Consider the following 19,459-nt stretch of genomic DNA (forward strand, 5'->3'; position numbering starts at 1 on the left):
TTATCACTGAGCTCTGGTTGCATAGTGTTATCACTGAGTACTGGTTGCATACAGTAGTGTTATCACTGAGCACTGGTTGCATACAGTAGTGTTATCACTGAGCTCTGGTTGCATAGTGTTATTACTGAGCTCTGGTTGCATACAGTAGTGTTATCACTGAGCACTGGTTGCATAGTGTTATTACAGAGCTCTGGTTGCATAGTGTTATCACTGAGCTCTGGTTGCATAGTGTTATTACTGAGCTCTGGTTGCATAGTGTTATCACTGAGTACTGGTTGCATACAGTAGTGTCATCACTGAGCACTGCTTGCATAGTGTTATTACTGAGCTCTGGTTGCATAGTGTTATTACTGAGCACTGGTTGCATACAGTAGTGTTATTACTGAGCACTGGTTGCATACAGTAGTGTTATTACTGAGCACTGGTTGCATACAGTAGTGTTATTACCGAGCACTGGTTGCATACAGTAGTGTTATTACTGAGCACTGGTTGCATACAGTAGTGTTATTACTGAGCTCTGGTTGCATACAGTAGTGTTATTACTGAGCACTGGTTGCATAGTGTTATTGCTGAGCACTGGTTGCATAGTGTTATTACTGAGCACTGGTTGCATTATTACTGAGTTCTGGTTGCATAGTGTTATTACTGAGCATTGGTTGCATAGTGTTATTACTGAGCTCTGGTTGCATAGGGGTCTATTCATGTAGAAAATGAAATCAGAATTGCTACTTATCACTATACATCGCATCGCTTCGATGCGATGTATAGCCGTGATAAGTAGCAATTCATGTATACCTACCCTTCCGTCGATGCGCTGCGGTGTCTGGGACTCCCGCGGTGACGTCTTCTCCGGCGGTCCCTCCATGCGATGCGCGGAGTCCAGCGACGATCCCTTTGCGCATGCGCAGCTCAGTGACCTCCCGGCAGGCAGCAGTGGTTGCTGGGAGGTCGGGGGGCGGAGCCAGCACGAGGTGCCGAGCAGCGATCAGGGAAGCATTGAGCTTCCCTGATGTCTCCGCACCGCAGTTCAGGTTACGCCGTCCTCAGATGGCGAACCTGAACTCCATGGAGAAGCGGAAAGCTCTGCTTTCCGCACCTTCATGAATCGCACTCACCATACAAAGGTATGGTGATGCGATTCAGGCACAGAGCGGGGGTACCGCTGGAGAAGTCAGAGACTTCTCCACGGTAACCAGCTCTGTGAATTGCGGTAAGCAGAGAAAAGCCCTGTTTACCGCAAAACAGGGCTTTTCTCTGCTTCGTGAATAGACCCCATAGTGTTATTACTGAGCTCTGGTTGCATAGTGTTATTACTGAGCACTGGTTGCATACAGTAGTGTTATTACTGAGCACTGGTTGCATAGTGCTATTGCTGAGCACTGGTTGCATAATGTTATAACTGAGCCTGGTTGTGTATTATCTGTCATATGTGAATTTACACTGCACATGCACAGAAATAGAGCGCATGCAAATACGCAAATGCAATACACAGGTAGGGGAGTTCTCATGGAGGCAAAGTTTAGCAAAGGTGAGTTAACGCAAATGTTTATAATTGCGGAAATTATATTAAAAAAATGTAACCCAATAGAATGGCAAAAAACCCCACTTTGGGATTAGAATCTTTATGGCTGTTTTATTACACAGTCTGGGTATAGCACTGCAATATATCTTGGCACTATAAATTAATTGTAATAGTTGCGATTGATAATGTTTTCTGATTAGATGTAACATTGTGAAATGTTGTATCCTTAATTTACCTGCACCTTGCATCCTGGGAACACACCATGAGAAGGGGGCGCAGACATTCTGGGTAGCTGTGAATCGGCTGCCTCTGTCAAGCAATGCAGTTCTCTGCTGGAAATTCTGCCATGTGTTTCACAAGCTGCTGCGAGATGGACACCCCAATGTGAGTACACATAAGCTGCATCACCTCACCTATTTGTACATAGCATTGACATTTGTAAAACTGAACTGTGTGCTAAAAATCAAATGTCTTAAGGCCCATATAGACGGACCGATGCGGGAGAGATGTGTGCTGAGCGTGCGGGGGGAGACGGGGGGGCCGCTCATTTCACCCAGCGGGTGAAGTGAGCGACCCGCTAGATTGGCCTGCACGGCAGGCCAATCTAGCACCAGCGATAGCGATGCGCGGGGCTGCACATCGCTATCGCTGTAGGGGGTACACACGGAGCGATAATGCTGAAATTCTAAGCAATCTAGTCAGATTACTTAGAATATCGCTCCGTGAGTACCCCCCTTTAGAAGGCAATACAGTTAGTTGTGATGGGCCAATAGTGCGATCGAATTGGCAGCACTTCAGGACCACCAGCATTGGCAAGTTTTCCTTGCATCCTAAAATGGTGCACAAGAGGCCAAACTTTGCAGCCACACATCATAGAGAATTAAAGCCAGGCATTACTGTGTCTTCAAAAATGACCTATTAATTAGAGATGCGCGGGTTCAGATTTACTCAGTTCTTAACGCCAGAATTAATGCGATTTCGGATTTATCTGAATTTTTCTTAATGGCTGTCCAAAACATGTGACATCCTAGAGCCAATAAGATGCCATCTCTACTTTTAATACATTGACATGTTTCTCTGACGTCCTAGTGGATGCTGGGACTCCGTAAGGACCATGGGGAATAGCGGCTCCGCAGGAGACAGGGCACAAGAATAAAAGCTTTAGGATCAGGTGGTGTGCACTGGCTCCTACCCCTATGACCCTCCTCCAAGCCTCAGTTAGATTTTTGTGCCCGAACGAGAAGGGTGCAGGCTAGGTGGCTCTCCTGAGCTGCTTAGAATAAAAGTTTAATTTAGGTTTTTTATTTTCAGTGAGTCCTGCTGGCAACAGGCTCACTGCATCGTGGGACTAAGGGGAGAAGAAGCGAACTCACCTGCGTGCAGAGTGGATTGGGCTTCTTAGGCTACTGGACATTAGCTCCAGAGGGACGATCACAGGTACAGCCTGGATGGGTCACCGGAGCCGCGCCGCCGTCCCCCTTACAGAGCCAGAAGAGACGAAGAGGTCCGGTGAAATCGGCGGCAGAAGACAATCCTGTCTTCAGACTAAGGTAGCGCACAGCACCGCAGCTGTGCGCCATTGCTCTCAGCACACTTCACACTCTGGTCACTGAGGGTGCAGGGCGCTTGGGGGGGAGCGCCCTGAGACGCAATATAAATGATAATACCTTAGGTGGCAAAAGAATACATCACATATAGCTCCTGGGCTATATGGATGTATTTTAACCCCTGCCATTTTTACACAAAAGAGCGGGAGATAAGGACGTCGTGAAGGGGCGGAGCCTATCTCCTCAGCACACAAGCGCCATTTTCCCTCACAGTTCCGCTGGAAGGACGGCTCCCTGACTCTCCCCTGCAGTCCTGCTTCAGAATCAGGGTAAAAAAGAGAAGGGGGGGCACTATTGGCAGCAAATGACAATATAAACAGCAGCTATAAGGGAATAACACTTATATAAGGTTATCCCTGTATATATAAATAGCGCTGGGTGTGTGCTGGCAGACTCTCCCTCTGTCTCTCCAAAGGGCTCGTGGGGTCCTGTCCTCTATCAGAGCATTCCCGGTGTGTGTGCTGTGTGTCGGTACGTGTGTGTCGACATGTATGAGGAGGAAAATGATGTGGAGGCGGAGCAATTGCCTGCGTTAGTGATGTCACCCCCTAGGGAGTCGACACCTGACTGGATGATCGTGTTCAAACAATTAAGTGATAATGTCAACACTTTGCAAAAAACTGTTGACGACATGAGACAGCCGGCAAATCATTTAGTGCCTGTCCAGGCGTCTCAGACACCGTCAGGGGCCCTAAAACGCCCGTTACCTCAGTGGGTCGACACAGACCCAGACACAGATACTGAGTCTAGTGTCGACGGTGATGAGTCGAACGTAATGTCCAGTAGGGCCACACGTTACATGATCACGGCAATGAAGGAAGCATTGCACATTTCTGACACTACAAATACCACTAAGAAGGGTATTATGTGGGGGGTGAAAAAACTACCAATAGTTTTTCCTGAGTCAGATGAATTGAATGAGGTATGTGATAAAGCGTGGGTTTCTCCCGACAAAAAACTGCTAATTTCTAATAAATTATTGGCACTATATCCTTTCCCATCAGAGGTTAGGACACGTTGGGAAACACCCCCTAGGGTAGATAAGGCGCTCACACGTTTATCTAAACAAGTAGCGTTACCGTCTCCTGATACGGCCACCCTCAAAGAACCAGCTGATAGAAGGCTGGAAAATATCCTAAAAAGTATATACACACATACTGGTGTTATACTGCGACCAGCAATCGCTTCAGCCTGGATGTGCAGTGCTGGAGTCGCGTGGTCGGATTCCCTGACTGAAAATATTGATACCCTGGATAGGGACAATATATTTTTAACTATAGAGCATTTGAAGGATGCATTACTATATATGCGTGATGCACAGAGGGATATTTGCACCCTGGCATCAAGAGTAAGTGCTATGTCCATCTCTGCCAGAAGAACGTTATGGACGCGTCAGTGGTCAGGGGATGCGGATTCCAAACGACATATGGAAGTATTGCCGTATAAAGGGGAGGAGTTATTTGGGGCTGGTCTTTCGGACCTGGTGGCCACGGCAACGGCTGGAAAGTCCACCTTCTTACCCCAGGTCACTTCACATCAACAGAAAAAGACACCGTCTTTTCAAACTCAGTCCTTTCGTTCCCATAAATACAAGCGAGCAAAAGGCCATTCCTTTCTGCCCCGGGGCAGAGGAAGGGGAAAAAGACTGCACCATGCAGCCGCTTCCCAGGATCAGAAGCCTTCCCCTGCTTCTGCCAAGTCTTCAGCATGACGCTGGGGCTTTACAAGCAGACTCAGACTTGGTGGGGGCCCGTCTCAAGAATTTCAACGCGCAGTGGGCTCACTCGCAAGTGGATCCCTGGATTCTACAGGTAGTATCGCAGGGGTACAAACTGGAATTCGAGGCGTTTCCCCCTCGCCGGTTCCTGAAGTCTGCTCTGCCAAAGTCTCCCTCCGACAGGGAGGCAGTTCTGGAAGCCATTCACAAGCTGTATTCCCAGCAGGTGATAATCAAGGTACCCCTCCTACAACAAGGAAAGGGGTATTATTCCACGCTGTTTGTGGTACCGAAGCCGGACGGCTCGGTGAGACCAATTTTAAATCTGAAATCCTTGAACACTTACATAAAAAGGTTCAAATTCAAGATGGAATCACTCAGAGCGGTGATAGCGAACCTGGAAGAAGGGGACTATATGGTGTCTCTGGACATCAAAGATGCTTATCTCCACGTCCCAATCTACCCTTCTCACCAAGGGTATCTCAGGTTTGTAGTACAAGACTGTCATTATCAGTTTCAGACGCTGCCGTTTGGGTTGTCCACGGCACCTCGGGTCTTTACCAAGGTAATGGCCGAAATGATGATTCTTCTTCGAAGAAAAGGCGTATTAATTATCCCTTACTTGGACGATCTCCTGATAAGGGCAAGGTCCAGGGAACAGTTAGAAGTCGGAGTAGCACTATCTCAGATAGTGTTACGTCAGCACGGGTGGATCCTAAATATTCCAAAATCGCAGCTGATTCCAACGACACGTCTTCTGTTCCTAGGAATGATTCTGGACACAGTCCAGAAGAAGGTTTTTCTCCCGGAGGAGAAGGCCAAGGAGTTATCCGAGCTAGTCAGGAACCTCCTAAAACCAGGCCAAGTGTCAGTGCATCAGTGCACGAGGGTCCTGGGAAAAATGGTGGCTTCTTACGAAGCAATTCCATTCGGAAGATTCCATGCAAGAACGTTTCAGTGGGATCTACTGGACAAATGGTCCGGTTCGCATCTTCAGATGCAGCAGCGGATAACCCTGTCACCAAAGACAAGGGTGTCCCTCCTGTGGTGGTTGCAGAGTGCTCATCTTCTAGAGGGCCGCAGATTCGGCATTCAGGATTGGATCCTGGTGACCACGGATGCAAGCCTGAGAGGCTGGGGAGCAGTCACACAGGGAAAAAACTTCCAGGGCTTGTGGTCAAGCATGGAAACATCTCTTCATATAAACATTCTGGAACTACGGGCCATTTACAATGCCCTAAGTCAAGCGAAACCCCTGCTTCAGGGTCAGGCGGTATTGATCCAATCGGACAACATCACGTCAGTCGCCCACGTAAACAGACAGGGCGGCACGAGAAGCAGGAGGGCAATGGCAGAAGCTGCAAGGATTCTTCGCTGGGCGGAAAATCATGTGATAGCTCTGTCAGCAGTGTTCATTCCGGGAGTGGACAACTGGGAAGCAGACTTCCTCAGCAGACACGACCTTCACCCGGGAGAGTGGGGACTTCACCCAGAAGTCTTCCACCTGATTGTAAACCGTTGGGAAAAACCAAAGGTGGACATGATGGCGTCACGTCTAAACAAAAAACTAGACAGATATTGCGCCAGGTCAAGGGACCCTCAGGCAATAGCGGTGGACGCTCTGGTGACACCGTGGGTGTACCAGTCAGTGTATGTGTTCCCTCCTCTGCCTCTCATACCAAAAGTACTGAGAATCATAAGAAGGAGAGGAGTAAGAACGATACTCGTGGTTCCGGATTGGCCAAGAAGGACTTGGTACCCGGAACTTCAAGAGATGCTCACGGAAGACCCGTGGCCTCTACCTCTAAGACAGGACCTGCTCCAGCAGGGGCCTTGTCTGTTCCAAGACTTATCGCGGCTGCGTTTGACGGCATGGCGGTTGAACGCCGGATCCTGAAGGAAAAAGGCATTCCAGATGAAGTCATCCCTACCCTGGTCAAAGCCAGAAAGGATGTAACCGCAAAACATTATCACCGCATTTGGCGAAAATATGTTGCGTGGTGTGAGGCCAAGAAGGCCCCTACAGAGGAATTTCAACTGGGTCGTTTCCTCCATTTCCTGCAAACAGGACTGTCTATGGGCCTAAAATTAGGGTCCATTAAGGTTCAAATTTCGGCCCTGTCGATTTTCTTCCAGAAAGAACTGGCTTCAGTACCTGAAGTTCAGACATTTGTAAAAGGGGTACTGCATATACAACCTCCTTTTGTGCCTCCAGTGGCACCTTGGGATCTCAATGTTGTTTTGAGGTTCCTTAAGTCAGATTGGTTTGAACCACTCACCACGGTGGACTTAAAATATCTCACATGGAAGGTGACGATGCTGTTAGCCCTGGCTTCAGCCAGGCGTGTGTCAGAATTGGCGGCTTTATCATATAAAAGCCCTTACTTAATTTTTCATTCTGACAGGGCAGAATTGAGGACTCGTCCTCAATTTCTCCCTAAGGTGGTTTCTGCTTTTCACATGAACCAACCTATTGTGGTGCCTGCGGCTACTAGGGACTTGGAGGACTCCAAGTTACTTGACGTTGTCAGGGCCCTGAAAATATATGTTTCCAGGACGGCTGGAGTCAGAAAGTCTGACTCGCTGTTTATCCTGTATGCACCCAACAAGCTGGGTGCTCCTGCTTCTAAGCAGACTATTGCTCGTTGGATTTGTAGTACAATTGAGCTTGCACATTCTGTGGCAGGCCTGCCACAGCCAAAATCTGTAAAAGCCCATTCCACAAGGAAAGTGGGCTCATCTTGGGCGGCTGCCCGAGGGGTCTCGGCTTTACAACTTTGCCGAGCAGCTACTTGGTCAGGGGCAAACACGTTTGCTAAATTCTACAAATTTGATACCCTGGCTGAGGAGGACCTGGAGTTCTCTCATTCGGTGCTGCAGAGTCATCCGCACTCTCCCGCCCGTTTGGGAGCTTTGGTATAATCCCCATGGTCCTTACGGAGTCCCAGCATCCACTAGGACGTCAGAGAAAATAAGATTTTACTTACCGATAAATCTATTTCTCGTAGTCCGTAGTGGATGCTGGGCGCCCATCCCAAGTGCGGATTGTCTGCAATACTTGTACATAGTTATTGTTAACTAAATCGGGTTATTGTTGTTGTGAGCCATCTTTTCAGAGGCTCCTTCGTTGTTATCATACTGTTAACTGGGTTCAGATCACAAGTTGTACGGTGTGATTGGTGTGGCTGGTATGAGTCTTACCCGGGATTCAATATCCTTCCTTATTATGTACGCTCGTCCGGGCACAGTATCCTAACTGAGGCTTGGAGGAGGGTCATAGGGGGAGGAGCCAGTGCACACCACCTGATCCTAAAGCTTTTATTCTTGTGCCCTGTCTCCTGCGGAGCCGCTATTCCCCATGGTCCTTACGGAGTCCCAGCATCCACTACGGACTACGAGAAATAGATTTATCGGTAAGTAAAATCTTATTTTTGCCTTGTAAGTTAAACTCAGACCGATATCCGCATAGTTTCTTATATATTTGTATTTCATCATGTGACCATGTTTAGCACCCTGGATTTTATAGCTTAATACAGGTTGAGTATCCCTTATCCAAAATGCTTGGGACCAGAGCTATTTTGGATATGGGATTTTTCCGTATTTTGGAATAATTGCATACCATAATAAGATATCATGGTGATAGGACCCAAGTCTAAGCACAGAATGCATTTATGTTACATATACACCTTATACACACAGCCTGAAGGTCATTTTAGCCAATATTTTTTATAACTTTGTGCATTAAACAAAGTGTGTGTACATTCACACAATTCATTTATGTTTCATATACACCTTATACACACAGCCTAAAGGTCATTTAATACAATATTTTTAATAACTTTGTGTATTAAACAAAGTTTGTGTACATTGAGCCATCAAAAAACAAAGGTTTCACTATCTCACTCTCACTCAAAAAAGTCTGTATTTCGGAATATTCCGTATTTCGGAATATTTGGATATGGGATACTCAACCTGTATATCCATATACCCTTTACTCTTTGGATATACTATAGGGATTTAAAACAAAACATTTCCCTTTTAATATGAGATATCTCAAGTGAAGGTTTATAGACCACTGTGTAATGCATAGGGAATAAGATTTCTGTTTCTTACAATGGTCATGTACATGTATAAGGCACAATGGATTTTTATTCATTGAGAAATACATATTATATTAAAGTAAAAAAAGTTGTACTTTGTAAGTTCAATGATCTGCTCCTGTGTTGCCTTCCTCATATATCTCATACAGTCTCTGTTTTTAGGTTTTGAAGGACTCTCTACGTTATAAAAATGAGCTAATGGATATGAGCCGTATGTGGGTAAGAGCATAAGGATCACATTTACAGGGACCAAACAAGTTTTTTTGTTGAAATTTAAAAAATATCCCAGTTGTAGAAATAAATTGTATATATTGTATATATTATCTACCTGCTTACCGCTTGCTGTATAGATATGTCCTTCTATATTGTTGCTGCAGTGACGTTAAACAGCCTTTCTAGTCGTGCCTAATCGTGACCATATTTACTAATGCTGGGTGTCTTTTTGTGTATTTTTTTGCCCCAAAATCCATCTTGTGCGCATTGCTGTGTGAATAAGACGCACAGGCAGACACTGATTAAAATGATATGCGGCATGCCTATATTCTGTGTACTGTATCTGCATACAAAATTCCTGAAAAAAACGTAATGTAGCAATTCATATGCAGCTACCACCTTAGTCGCACACAGAATATAGGCATGCAACATGTCATTTTAATGTGTCTTATTCACATAGCGATGCAAATACGACGCATTTTCTTCAAAATAAAGATGCATGATATTAGCAAAGCTGCTCAAAAACTGCTCATTCACTCATGCCAGGCATCTCGCGGTGCATGGCGTATTGAGGCTAGATGTATGAGGACGTATATGTATATGTATATGTGCATCCTATCAGAGTTTAGTGTTATAGAAGATAGACATTATAAAGGTCTACAATCAGGTCGATACCATAGGGTCGACAAGGTCAAAAGGTCAGCAGGGTCAAAAGGTAGACACAAAAAGTTTTTTTCTTGGGGGTGTTATTTTGTGTTTGTAAACATATTTCACCCCAATTTGTTGAAATGCATCCCTGCGTGAGCTCACTTTGCCGCCACGCTTTGGGCTTGGCAGCTCGCTTTGTTTGCCACAAGGTTACTAAAGGTAATAGTTTGAGATATGGATAGTAAATGCAGCAAAAGTAGTAAAAAAATGAGAAAAACATTTAAAAAAATGTGTCGACCATATGTGTATTAACCTTTTTTCATGTTGACCTTTTGACCCTGTCGACCTTTTGACCGTTGACCCTATGGTGTCAACCTTTTAACTGTCTATCTAACAACCACCTCCCTTCTTGGCCCTATGCTGCATCTTATGGTGGATATCACAGCATACAGTAGCATTCATTATAAATGTCGTGTTAGCACATATGAGAACACATCTTCCATATTAAAGTGACATCATTATTACAGAGATCAGTTTTCTACTAAGGTCCCCCACATGACAGCATACCTCCCAACTTTGTGGCGGTAGGAAGTGGGACGCCGGCGCGGCTACGCCGTGCCTGCCCGGATAAAGGGGGCATGGCCTCAGTAAAGGAGGCGTGACTTTTTGGGATTTCCGCACTCATGAGCCACGCCCCCATTTTCCAGCACTATGGGGGCATGGCCATCACTCTGAGCTGCTGGCTATGCCCCCAGTCCCTCTTGTCTCGGTGAATAGATGCACACAGGACAGGAGCCTCCCAACTGCCCCCCCCCCACGAGGGACACTGCGGCCTGTGGGACAGTCCCAAAAAATCAGGAAAGTTGGGAGGTATGTGTCAGCTATAATTAATTCCTGAATCCTATCTATACACTGTCAATGCTGAGGTTCAGAATAAACCTGTATCAGTTCCCCACTTAATCCTTAAAATTTTATTGTTATACTTGTCATGAAATGATTCAATAAACAAGAGATTCTAAAAATAATAATAATAATAATAATACTGTAATAATAATGTGCTGGCAAATTCTGCTTATCATTTATCTAGCACCTACTAGAAGATAATAGCTAGTACCTGACTGGCTGCTATGGGCAATGGTGGTCATTCCGAGTTGATCGCTCGCTAGCAGTTTTTTGCAGCCGTACAAACGCTATACTGCCTCCCACTGGGAGTGTATTTTAGCTTAGCAGAAGTGCGAACGAAAGTATAGCAGAGCGCCGGCAATTTTTTTTAGCTCAATACCTACTCAGCGCTTGCGATCACTTCAGACTATTCAGTTCCTGTTTTGACGTCACGAACACGCCTTGCATTCGCCCAGCCACGCCTGCGTTTTTTCGAACACTCCCTGAAAACGGTCAGTTGACACCCAGAAACGCCCTCTTCCTGTCAATCACTCTGCGGCCAGCAGTGCGACTGAAAAGCTTCGCTAGACCTTGTGTGAAACGACATCGTTCGTTGCAATAGTACGACGCGCGTGCGCATTGTGCCGCATACGCATGTGCAGAAGTGCCGTTTTTTTGCCTGATCGCTGCGCAGCGAACGAATGCAGCTAGCGATCACCTCGGAATGACCCCCAATATCTCCACTTCTATAAAACTGCACTTTAGTAAATATACCCTGATGTTTCCTATTTAAGGGGAAACAATTCGCATCACCTATAGCATGTACTGAAAAACGGACTTGTCATAAATGAGTCAACTCCCTCTGCCCCCTTTTACATTGTAAATTTGGTCTTAACATGCTACAAATTTAGTAGAACTATATTGAATAACCTGAGACCGTTTATCCTTTATATATTTATTACCACAGAACTTGACAGGAAACTGCACAAACTGTCAATCTTTTAGGGAGAACAAGTGGAGATGTTGTACATAGCAACCAATCAGATACTGTCATTTTATAGAACGTAGTAGATCAGGGTTTCCCAAACTGGATTATTAATGTACCCTAACACTCCAGGTTTTTAACATATCCATGCTTGTGCACAGATGCTATAATCCAACTGACTGAGGTACTTAATTAATTTGCCTGTGCTTAAGCATGGATATCCTTAAAACCATAACTGTTAAGGTACCATGAGGACCAAGTTTGAGGAGCACTGTGCTAGTTACAAGCTGATTGGTTACTATGGGTAACTTCACCATTTGTCCTCTTTAGCGGGCTTGATACATCTCCCCCATAGTCTAGCATATCAGTACATAAGTGTAATTCTAGTTCTTAACATTAACAACTCATTCTGGGGATGTGAGGAAAGTACTCCACAACACTACTGTCTCCAGCAATTTGTATATGTAAAGGCAGCCGGGTTGAATGCTGCATTGGCAGGAATGCAAGTAGATCATGCATTCAGGCTGTCTGCAATAACATAGTACACCATTCGCAGTTGGGACAAACAAGAGGCTTTTCATAGGGATTGATGATCCCTAATGAAAGATCACTCAGTTATTACAGATAACACCCAAATGTACAGAACCTAATAGACTTCTCTGTTTTTTGCTGTGTCTGGTCACATGATCTTCTCGTATTTCTCACAGGGACATCTCAGCGATGGTTATGGGCAGCTATGTAGCATCTATTTGAAGCTGCTGAACACCAAGATGGATTTCCACACAAAGGTAAGAACATTGGGGATAATTCAGACCTGATCGTAGCAGCAAATTTGTTAGCAGTTGGGCAAAACCATGGGGGTAATTCCAAGTTGATCACAGCAGGAATTTTGTTAGCAGTTAGGCAAAACCATGTGCACTGCAGGGGGGGGCAGATATAACATGTGCAGAAAGAGTTAGATTTGGGTGGGTTATTTTATTTCTGTGCAGGGTAAATATTGGCTGCTTTATTTTTACACTGCAAATTAGATTGCAGATTGAACACACCACACCCAAATCTAACTCTCTCTGCACATGTTAAATCTGCCTCCCCTGCAGTGCACATGGGGGGTAATTCCAAGTTGATCGCAGCAGGATTTTTGATAGCAATTGGGCAAAACCATGTGCACTGCAGGGGAGGCAGATATAACATGTGCAGAGAGAGTTAGATTTGGGTGGGTTATTTTATTTCTGTGCAGGGTAAATACTGGCTGCTTTATTTTTACACTGCAATTTAGATTGCAGATTGAACACACCACACCCAAATCTAACTCTTTCTGCACATGTTATATCTGCCTCCCCTGCAGTGCACATGGTTTTGCCCAATTGCTAGCAAAAATCCTGCTGCGATCAACTTGGAATTACCCCCATGGGCCCTCATTCCGAGTTGTTCGCTCGCAAGCTGCTTTTAGCAGCATTGCACACGCTAAGCCGCTGCCTACTGGGAGTGAATCTTAGCTTAGCAAAATTGCGAACGAAAGATTCTCTAAATTGCGAATAGAAATTTCTTTGCAGTTTCTGAGTAGCTCGATACTTACTCTGCCACTGCGATCAGTTCAGTCAGTTTCGTTTCTGGTTTGACGTCACAAACACACCCAGCGTTCGCCCAGACACTCCCCCATTTCTCCAGCCACTCCCGCGTTTTTCCCAGAAACGGCAGCGTTTTTTCACACACACTCATAAAACGGCCAGTTTCCGCCCAGAAACACCCACTTCCTGTCAATCAAACTACGATCACCAGAACGAAGAAAAAACCTCGTAATGCCGTGAGTAAAATACCAAACTTCTTAGCAAATTTACTTGCGCAATTAGCGGAAAATCGCTGCGATGCGAAGAAAATTACAGAGCGAACAACTCGGAATGAGGGCCATGGTTTTTCCCAACTGCTAACAAAATTCCTTCTGCGATCAACTTGGTATTACCCCCCATGTGCACTGCAGAGGGGGCAGATGTAATGTGCAGAGAGAGTTAGATTTGGGTGGGGTTTGTTTAAACTGAAATCTAAATTGCACTGTAAAAATAAAGCAGCCAGTATTTCTCATACATCCTAGAGGATGCTGGGGACACCATAAGAACCATAGGGTATAGACGGGATCCGCAGGAGACATGGGAACTTTAAGACTTTGAATGGGTGTGAACTGGCTCCTCCCTCTATGCCCCTCCTCCAGACTCCAGTTTAGAATCTGTGCCCAGGCAGACTGGATGCACACTGAGGAGCTCTAATGAGTTTCTCGGAAAATACTTTATGTTAGGTTTTTTATGTTCAGAGAGCACTGCTGGCAACAGTCTCCCTGCATCGTGGGACTTAGGGGAGAGAAGTCAGAACTACTTCTAGTGAGTTAAAGGCGCTGCTTCTTGGCTACAGGACACCATTAGCTCCTGAGGGTTTGAAACACTAGGTACGCCTAGGGGTTCATTCCCAGAGCCTGCCGTCACCCCACTTGCAGAGCCAGAAGTCAGAAGACAGGTGAGGGCGTGGGGCGCCCTGGGCAGCATTAAAAACCTCTTTTGAGACTGGCAAAGTGCATTTAGAGTGCCTAGGCACTAAATTCTTACCCCCGCCAGTATAATTAGTTTGAAAAATAGCGGGCTGAAGCGCGCCATGAAGGGGCCGGGGCTAAGCCCTCACAGCTATCATCAGCGCCATTTTCTCTGCACAGAGCTGCAGAGACGCTGGTCCTTCCTCACCATTGCTGTACAAGTAACAGGGTGCAAAACGGGGATGGGGGGGGGGTGGAAACAGTAAATTTGGTGCTAAAATAAGTTATCATAAAAGCGCTGCAGGGTCTTAGGCATTATATTAAGGTTTCAGAGCCGGGATAAGCGCTGGGTTTTGAGCTGGCAAACTCCTTCTGTGTTTCTCTGACAGGCTTTACTGTGGGTCTGTCCCCTATTGGCCCAGTGTGTCTGTGGGTGTCGGTACACGTGTGTCGGCATGTCTGAGGCGGAGTGCTCTTCCCAGGAGGAGACTGTGATAGGGGCAGAAACGGCTGTGGGAGTGACCCTGTCGGCACCGCCGACTCCTGATTGGGTAAATATGTTGAATGCTTTGAATGCTAATGTGGCTCTTATTAATAAGAGATTAGATAAATCTGAGTCTCAGAACCAGGTATGGAAGAAATCTGTGGAGGATGTGTTGTCACAGGTCCAGACCCCCTCGGGGTCACATAAACGTTCGTTTGCTCAGTTGGCAGACACAGATACCGACACGGACACTGACTCCAGTGTCGACTGTAGTGATACCAGATTAGACCCAAAATTGGCAAAAAGCATTCAGTACATGATTGTGGCAATAAAAGACGTGTTGCATATCATCGAGGAACCAGCTGTCCCTGATAAAAGGGTCTGTATGTATAAGGGAAAGAAACCTGAGGTAACGTTTACTCCCTCTCATGAACTGAATGCCCTTTTTGAAAAAATGTGGGAAAATCCTGACAAAAAGTTTCTGATTCCCAAAAGGATTCAAATGGCGTATCCGTTCCCCTCTGGGGATAGAGGAAAGTGGAAGTCACCTCCCATTGTGGACAAGGCGCTCTCATGGTTGTCTAAAAAGGTGGCTTTACCGTCTCCTGACACGGCAGCCCTTAAGGATCCTGTGGATCGTAGACAGGAAAATACGTTAAAATCCATTTACGTCACCACAGGTACACTACTCAGACCAGCTATTGCATCTGCGTGGGTGAGTAGTGCTATCGAAAAGTGGGCAGATAACGTGTCATCCGATATAGATACCCTAGATAGGGATAACATCCTTTTTTGCGCTGGGTTATATCAGGGACGCTGCAGCCTACCTAAAGGAAGCGGCGAGAGATATTGGCCTTTTGGTATCAAGGGCCAATGCCATGGCGGTCTCAGCTAGAAGAGCATTATGGATTCATCAATGGTATGCTGATGCTGACTCTAAGAAAGCTATGGAGTCTCTACCGTATAAAGGTAGTGTATTGTTTGGGGAAGGTCTCTCTGATTTGGTATCTACGGCTACCGCGGGTAAGTCGTCATTTTTGCCTTATGTTCCTCCACAGCAAAAGAAAGCTCACCACTTGCAGATGCAGTCCTTTGGGCCAAATAAACACAAAAAAGGCCGAGGTTATTCCTTCCTTGATAATAGAGGAAGAGGAAAAGGTAAAAGATCTCCGGCCGTGGCAGGTTCCCAGGAGCAGAAGTCCTCCCCGGCTTCTGCCAAATCCACCGCATGACGCTGGGGCTCCTCTGCTGGAGTCCGCACCGGTGGGGGCACGTCTCAAGCTCTTCAGTCAATTCTGGGCTCGTTCGGCCCTAGACCCATGGATTTTAGAAATAGTGTCCCAGGGGTACAAACTGGAGTTTCAAAACGTTCCCCCTCGATGTTTTTTCAAATCAGCCTTACCAGCTTCTCATCCGAACAGGGAGGTAGTATGCGATGCAATACAAAAGTTGTGTCTGAATTAAGTCATTGTCAGGGTTCCCCCGTCACAACAGGGAGAAGGCTTTTATTCAAGCCTGTTTGTGGTCCCGAAGCCGGACGGCTCGGTCAGACCAATTCTGAACCTAAAGTCCCTCAATCTTTACCTAAGAAAATTCAAATTCAAGATGGAATCTCTCCGAGCAGTGATCTAAAGTCTGAAGGAAGGGGATTTCATGGTGTCGGTCGACATGAAGGATGCCTACTTACACATCCCCATATATCCTCCGCATCAGGCTTACCTGAGGTTTGCTATTCAGGATTGTCATTACCAATTTCAGACGTTGCCGTTTGGTCTGTCCACGGCTCCGAGGATTTTCACCAAAGTAATGGCGGAATGATGGTTCTCCTTCGCAAATAAGGAGTCACAATTATCCTTTACCTGGACGATCTTCAGATAAAGTCGAGATCCAAAGACAAGCTGGAGCAGGACATTGCGCTCTCCCTGACAGTTCTGCAACAACATGGTTGGCTCCTAAACCTGCCGAAGTCACAGTTGAATCCGACGAAGTGGCTGTTGTTTTTGGGAATGATTCTGGACACGGAATTACAGAGAGTTTTTCTTCCAGAAGAGAAGGCTCTGGAAATTCAGAGTTTGGTCAAACAAATTCTGAAACCAGCGAGAGTATCAATTCATCAGTGCACTCGGTTGCTGGGGAAGATGGTGGCAGCCTACGAGGCCATTCAGTTTGGCAGATTCCATGCCAGAGTGTTTCAGTGGGACCTATTGGACAAGTGGCCCGGATCCCATCTGCACATGCACCGGAAAATAATCCTATCCTCCAAGACCAGAATCTCACTCCTGTGGTGGCTGCACAGCTCTCACCTCCTAGAGGGACGCAGGTTAGGGATCCAGGACTGGATCCTAGTATCCACGGATGCGAGTCTCTGAGGCTGGGGAGCAGTCACACAGGTGGAAACCTTCCAGGGAAAATGGTCAAGCCAGGAAGTTTGTCTACACATAAACGTTCTGGAGTTAAGGGCCATTTACAACGGCCTTCTTCAAGAGGAACGTCTTCTTCGCAACCTGCCCGTCCTAACACAATCGGACAATATAACAGCATTAGCGCACATAAACCGCCAGGGCAGAAACAAAGAGCAGGGCGGCAATGGCAGAGACCACAAACGTTCTCCGCTGGGCGGAAAGACATACAAGCGCTCTGTCAGCGATCTTCATTCCAGGAGTGGACAACTGGGAAGCAGACATCCTCAGCAGACACGATCTCCATCCAGGAGAGAGGGGTCTTCATCAAGAGGTCTTCACAGAAGTGACAAGTCTTTGGGGAATTCCTCAAATAGACACGATGGCGTCTCGCCTCAACAAGAAACTTCAGAGATATTGTTCCAGGTCGAGGGACGCTCAAGCAATAGCGGTGGACGCTCTGGTAACACCATGGGTGTTTCAGTCGGTGTACGTGTTTCCTCCGCTTCCACTCATTCCAAAGGTACTAAAGATCATAAGAAGAACAAAGGTTCAGGCGATCCTCATTGCTCCGGACTGGCCAAGGAGGGCTTGGTATCCAGATCTTCAGGAATTACTCATAAGAGATCTACGAGAGGATCTGTTACAGCAGGGGCCGTGCGTGTATCACGACTTACCGCGGCTACGTTTGACGGCTTGGCGGTTGAACGCCGGATCCTAGCCCGTAAGGGTATTCCCAGTGAAGTTATTCCCACACTTCTTCAGGCTAGAAAAGGAGTAACGTCTAAACATTATCACCTTATTTGGAGAAAATATGTGTCTTGGTGTGAATCCAAGAAGGCTCCTACGGAAGAATTTCAGCTAGGGCGCTTTCTCCATTTCCTGCAAGCGGGTGTGGATGCGGGCCTAAAGTTAGGCTCGATTAAAGTACAAATTTCGGCCTTATCGGTTTTCTTTCAAAAACAATTGGCCTCCCTTCCAGAAGTTCAGACTTTCGTGAAAGGAGTTTTGCACATTCAACCTCCATTTGTGCCCCCAGTGGCACCATGGATCTTAATGTGGTGTTGCATTTCCTTCAATCACATTGGTTTGAACCTTTACAGAAGGTTGAGTTGAAATTTCTCACTTGGATTGAGGACTCGTCAACAATTTCTGCCGAAGGTGGTTTCATCGTTCCACATGAACCAGCCGATTGTGGTACCAGTGGCTACTGACGACTTCGCGGAGTCAAAATCTCTCGATGTTGTCAGGGCCTTGAAGATTTATGTCGCCAGAACGGCTCAACTTAGGAAAACGGAAGCTCTGTTTGTCCTGTATGCTGCCAACAAGACTGGAACGCCTGCTTCCAAGCAGACTATTGCGCACTGGATCTGTAAAACTATTCAGCATGCTCATTCTATGGCTGGATTACCGTTACCGAAATCAGTGAAGGCCCACTCTACCAGAAAGGTGACCGCGGGGTCTCGGCATTACAACTCTGCCGAGCAGCTACTTGGTCGGGTTCAAACACTTTTGCGAAATTTTACAAGTTTGATACACTGGCTGATGAGGACCTCATGTTTGGTCAATCGGTGCTGCAGAGTCATCCGCACTCTCCCGCCCGTTCTAGAGCTTTGGTATAAACCCCATGGTTCTTATGGTGTCCCCAGCATCCTCTAGGACGTATGAGAAAATAGGATTTTAATACCTACCGGTAAATCCTTTTCTCTTAGTCCGTAGAGGATGCTGGGCGCCCGTCCCAGTGCGGACTCTATCTGCAGTTATTAGTTATGTTTACACACGGGTTGTGTTATGTTATAGTCAGCCTGTTGCTGACTTTGTTCATGCCGTTGACTGGAGTTCTGTTGAATGCCATGTTGTACGGCGTGTTGAGGTGTGAGCTGGTATGTATCTCACCTTAGTTTAACAATAATTCCTTTCCTCAAAATGTCCGTCTCCCTGGGCACAGTTCCTATAACTGGAGTCTGGAGGAGGGGCATAGAGGGAGGAGCCAGTTCACCCCCATTCAAAGTCTTAAAGTGCCCATGTCTCCTGCGGATCCCGTCTATACCCAATGGTTCTTATGGTATCCCCAGCATCCTCTACGGACTAAGAGAAAAGGATTTACCGGTAGGTATTAAAATCCTATTTTACCCTGCACAGAAACAATATAACCCACCCAAATCTAACTCTCTCTGCAAATGTCATATCTGCCCCGCCTGCAGTGCACATGGTTTTGCCCAACTGCTAACAAATTTGCTGCTACGATTAGGTCTGAATTACCCCCATTGTCTGTTGATTGTCTGCTGAAGCCATTTTGTACTTGATTCACAGATGGACGCTGCGGGGTCCACTGTAGCGCACGTTGGCAGAGTGGTGGGTGTCATAATATGCAAAAGCTAGTT

General features: G+C 46.3%; 1 protein-coding gene across 1 annotated transcript in view; it reads left to right on the top strand.

The window, feature by feature from the left end:
* The window catches only part of HIP1 (huntingtin interacting protein 1), a 297,153-nt gene that overhangs the window by 93,036 nt on the left and 184,658 nt on the right, over positions 1-19,459 (top strand). Inside the window, exons 3-5 of the mRNA XM_063955990.1 lie at positions 1,764-1,906; positions 9,109-9,165; positions 12,382-12,462. Of these exons, the coding sequence (XP_063812060.1) occupies positions 1,764-1,906; positions 9,109-9,165; positions 12,382-12,462 (281 nt within the window). The remainder of the gene's footprint in view (positions 1-1,763; positions 1,907-9,108; positions 9,166-12,381; positions 12,463-19,459) is intronic.

Source organism: Pseudophryne corroboree, chromosome 2 (assembly GCF_028390025.1).
Source record: "Pseudophryne corroboree isolate aPseCor3 chromosome 2, aPseCor3.hap2, whole genome shotgun sequence".
In the NCBI taxonomy this organism is placed as follows: Eukaryota; Metazoa; Chordata; class Amphibia; order Anura; family Myobatrachidae; genus Pseudophryne; species Pseudophryne corroboree.